At 40.8% G+C, this 4,053-nt stretch overlaps 3 protein-coding genes across 3 annotated transcripts in view; all 3 read left to right on the top strand.

Annotated features, from left to right (window-relative positions):
• The first annotated feature begins 250 nt into the window (after nt 1-250).
• On the top strand, nt 251-1,063 carry LOC106946306 (sodium-coupled neutral amino acid transporter 2-like). The gene is made up of 4 exons (XM_015030537.1): nt 251-403; nt 492-636; nt 729-826; nt 941-1,063. The coding sequence occupies exons 1-4, from the start codon at nt 392-394 to the stop codon at nt 1,061-1,063; spliced, it is 378 nt and encodes a 125-aa protein (XP_014886023.1). The 5' UTR covers nt 251-391.
• A 424-nt stretch (nt 1,064-1,487) lies between these two features.
• LOC106946307 (sodium-coupled neutral amino acid transporter 2-like) overlaps nt 1,488-4,053 on the top strand; it is a gene marked incomplete at its 5' end in the record, with an annotated part of 7,819 nt that continues 5,253 nt past the window's right edge. The window contains 3 exons of the mRNA XM_015030538.1: nt 1,488-1,634; nt 1,723-1,867; nt 1,960-2,057. Of these exons, the coding sequence (XP_014886024.1) occupies nt 1,488-1,634; nt 1,723-1,867; nt 1,960-2,057 (390 nt within the window). The remainder of the gene's footprint in view (nt 1,635-1,722; nt 1,868-1,959; nt 2,058-4,053) is intronic.
• LOC106946308 (sodium-coupled neutral amino acid transporter 2-like) lies at nt 2,368-3,511 on the top strand. Its single transcript, XM_015030539.1, has 5 exons — nt 2,368-2,476; nt 2,591-2,731; nt 2,825-2,904; nt 3,017-3,117; nt 3,423-3,511. Exons 1-5 carry the CDS (start codon nt 2,393-2,395, stop codon nt 3,494-3,496), a joined length of 480 nt encoding a protein of 159 aa, XP_014886025.1. The 5' UTR covers nt 2,368-2,392; the 3' UTR covers nt 3,497-3,511.

The raw sequence follows: 4,053 nt of genomic DNA on the forward strand, positions 1-4,053 counted from the left end.
TGTCTCAGTGGAGTAATGGGAGGGCAACAGTACTACAGCTTCAGAGAGTTGTGTTCACTATGACTCTGTTTCCTTCTCTGGATGAAACAGAAATTAAATTTTCCATGTAGAAAACATCGAGGGTATTGTTTTAGGTATGCTACACACCCTGGTTTTATGTGTTAGCATGTTAATGTTTAATAATTACATATAATTGAAGCTGAGTTGCCATTAAATCAAACTGTTCTTAGCCATAAGAAGTAAGTAACTAGAGTGATTTCTGTCATATTTCTGTTCAGTCCATGTGGGACCTGAGCTGCTCCACACCTACTCAAACTACTACAAGTACGATATTCTCCTGCTGGTTGTTCGCCTGGCTGTGCTGGCCGCTGTCACACTCACAGTTCCTGTGATGCTCTTCCCTGTAAGTATTGAGGGTCTACTGTTAATGATCCAGTCAGTCACTAAGACTATGAAGTCCATTGAGCTAATCTTTGTCTGGTTCTGAACAGATTCGTACCTCAGTCGGCCACCTGCTGTTCCCAAGAAAAGACTTCAGCTGGATCCGTCACGCTATCATCACCCTGACCCTGTTAACAGGAACCAACATTCTGGTCATCTTTGTCCCGAGCATCAGAGATATTTTTGGCTTTATTGGTAAGTAACTCCACATATTAATATGTATAATCATCTTTCTAACAATGCTTTATTGACCTCTATGATTAACGGCTCATTATTCCTCCTTCCAGGTGCCTCTGCTGCTGCAATGCTGATCTTCATCCTGCCCTCAGCTTTCTATATCAAACTGGTTAAGAAGGAGTCAATGAAATCCATGAAGAAGATTGGAGTAAGACATTATTAAACATTTCACAATTTTAATCACATTTTGTTTCTGTTAGTAAACTAAATGTAAAATATTGTGTAACAACTTCAAATGAACTGAAATTATTTCTTCCACCAGGCTACGATGTTCCTGATATTAGGATTTGTTGTCATGATTGGCTGCATGTCTCTTATCATCTACGACTGGATNACTACTACAAGTACGATATTCTCCTGCTGGGGACTGCGCTTGAAGTGCTAATGCAACAATGGGTCTGAAGCTGGGCTGGTTTGTGTCCAGAATGGCTAATGATAATTCCTTTTTCTCCTTATCAATCAGTACTTTGAGGAACGTGAAAATGTAAATAAGTCATTTAGGCTAGATTTGGCTTTTTTAGGTTGGCTTTTAATCTGGTTGTAGGTATGGCATTGTCTCAGTGGAGTAATGGGAGGGCAACAGTACTACAGCTTCAGAGAGTTGTGTTCACTATGACTCTGTTTCCTTCTCTGGATGAAACAGAAATTAAATTTTCCATGTAGAAAACATCGAGGGTATTGTTTTAGGTATGCTACACACCCTGGTTTTATGTGTTAGCATGTTAATGTTTAATAATTACATATAATTGCAGCTGAGTTGGCGTTAAATCAAACTGTTCTTAGCCATAAGAAGTAAGTAACTAGAGTGATTTCTGTCATATTTCTGTTCAGTCCATGTGGGACCTGAGCTGCTCCACACCTACTCAAACTACTACAAGTACGATATTCTCCTGCTGGTTGTTCGCCTGGCTGTGCTGGCCGCTGTCACACTTACAGTTCCTGTGGTGCTCTTCCCTGTAAGTATTGAGGCTCTACTGTTAATGATCCAGTCAGTCACTAAGACTATGAAGTCCATTGAGCTAATCTTTGTCTGGTTCTGAACAGATTCGTACCTCAGTCGGCCACCTGCTGTTCCCAGGAAAAGACTTCAGCTGGATCCGTCACGCTATCATCACCCTGACCCTGCTAACAGGAACCAACATTCTGGTCATCTTTGTCCCGAGCATCAGAGATATTTTTGGCTTTATTGGTAAGTAACTCCACATATTAATATGTATAATCATCTTTCTAACAATGCTTTATTGACCTCTATGATTAACGGCTCATTATTCCTCCTTCCAGGTGCCTCTGCTGCTGCAATGCTGATCTTCATCCTGCCCTCAGCTTTCTATATCAAACTGGTTAAGAAGGAGTCAATGAAATCCATGAAGAAGATTGGAGTAAGACATTATTAAACATTTCACAATTTTAATCACATTTTGTTTCTGTTAGTAAACTAAATGTAAAATATTGTGTAACAACTTCAAATGAACTGAAATTATTTCTTCCACCAGGCTACGATGTTCCTGATATTAGGATTTGTTGTCATGATTGGCTGCATGTCTCTTATCATCTACGACTGGATNCCAAAAAACAAAAACAAAAAACAGTGTGTGTGTGTGTGTGTGTGTGTGTGTGTTTGTGTGTGTGTGTGTGTGTGTGTGTGTGTGTGTGTGTGTGTGTGCGCGTGTGTGTGTGTGTGTGTGTGTGTGTCACAAAATGTTGCTCCTTATAAATGACTTTCTTTCCATCTTCCTTAGGTTACCTTGGTTACACCAGTGGTCTCTCTTTGCTATTCATGGTGTTTTTTCTGATTGTGGTGAGAACTTCAGAACTTGGATAGAATCAACCATTTCATTCATAACCCTAGTTGTTTAGCTTGTAAAATATTTTTAAAAAGACCAAAAATATATTTCTCTTTATGTTCCTGCAGGTGATCATAAAGAAGTTCCAGATCCCATGCCCTCTGCCTCTTCCTGACACTGGAAATGAAACCATGTTCAGCAGCACCCCCGACAACGCCACTACAGATGATGACACTTGCAAACCTAAATACTTTGTCTTTAACTCACAGGTAAATAAATCTCTCACAGATTAAACAGGTTTGAATATTTTCAATAACACTCATAGAATAACTTCTAATCTTTGTATTTTTCCATCTCTCCAGACTGTCTATGCTATACCCATCCTCACGTTTGCCTTCGTGTGCCATCCTACTATCCTACCCATGTATGATGAGCTCAAAGAGTAAGTGCTGCTGCATGGATTTAACTCAAACTTTCTATAAGGTTTAAACTAAACCAATGTTATATTTCTTTAAAGTTTGGTCTGGTGTCTAAAACTCTCCTTCCCTGAACAGCCCCTCACGCCGAAAGATGCAGAATGTGGCCAACGTTTCCTTCCTGGCCATGTTCATCATGTACCTGCTGGCCGCCCTCTTTGGATACCTCACCTTCAACAGTAAGATATACAATAAGATTTACAAACAACATATTACATTGTTTCATTACACCAGTTATGATAAAATTATGGAGAGAGTTTATGTGGTTTTATTTTTGTTGACCTCTGGAAAAACAATAGAGCTATTACATAAAAACCATATCCTAATATTTTGCTAAATAACAAATGGTCAAATACAACACAGACACGATGAGCATAAAACAGGACATACATAAAAAGCTGTTCTGAAAAGGTGTGTTCCGAGATATGACTTGAATGTGGATAAGTGTTTGGGGAGGGAGGGAGCACCTATGGAGAAGGCTGAGTCCATGCAGGTCTGGTGCTTGGTTCTGAGTGGCATCAGAGGAGCGAGGAGTGTGGCAGTGGAGCAGCTTCATGACGTAGCATGGGGCTTGGTTAGCCAGCAGCAGAGTCTTGTATCAATTACTTTATGAACCATAAAGTACGCTGGTACGGTAGTCAAGCCTGGAGGTGAGTAATTAAGTCACAGATGAGAATTTGATCAGCTGAGAAGGGGAGTGACGGGTGGAGATGAGCGATAACGTTTGGATGACAGGAGGCAATTCTTACGATGTGGTTGATGTGTTTATACTACAGAGAGGTTACTGTTGAAGATGACTCCAAGGCTGCAGATGTAAGTGAAGTGAAACAAAGTGGTGTTGTCAGTGGTGAAACTGAAGTTGATGGCAGTTTCCGTAAGGGATCTGGGACAGATGACGATGATGTCTGGCTTGTCACAGTTGAGTTTGAGAAAGTTTGAGTGCATCAATGACAGCAGGACAGTGTGCAGTAACCCCTCATCGGCATAGCAGTGTAAGTGGAACCAAGGAGCATCATGTACAGGATGAAGAGCAGAGGGCCAAGCACCAAGCCCTGGGGAATGCCTTGTGATTGAAGATAGGTAGAGAAGGTGGTGCAGTTGTTGCTTCTGATGAA

Source organism: Poecilia latipinna, unplaced genomic scaffold (genome assembly GCF_001443285.1).
Source record: "Poecilia latipinna isolate Pla-1442-1.1 unplaced genomic scaffold, P_latipinna-1.0 Scaffold186, whole genome shotgun sequence".
NCBI lineage: Eukaryota > Metazoa > Chordata > Actinopteri > Cyprinodontiformes > Poeciliidae > Poecilia > Poecilia latipinna.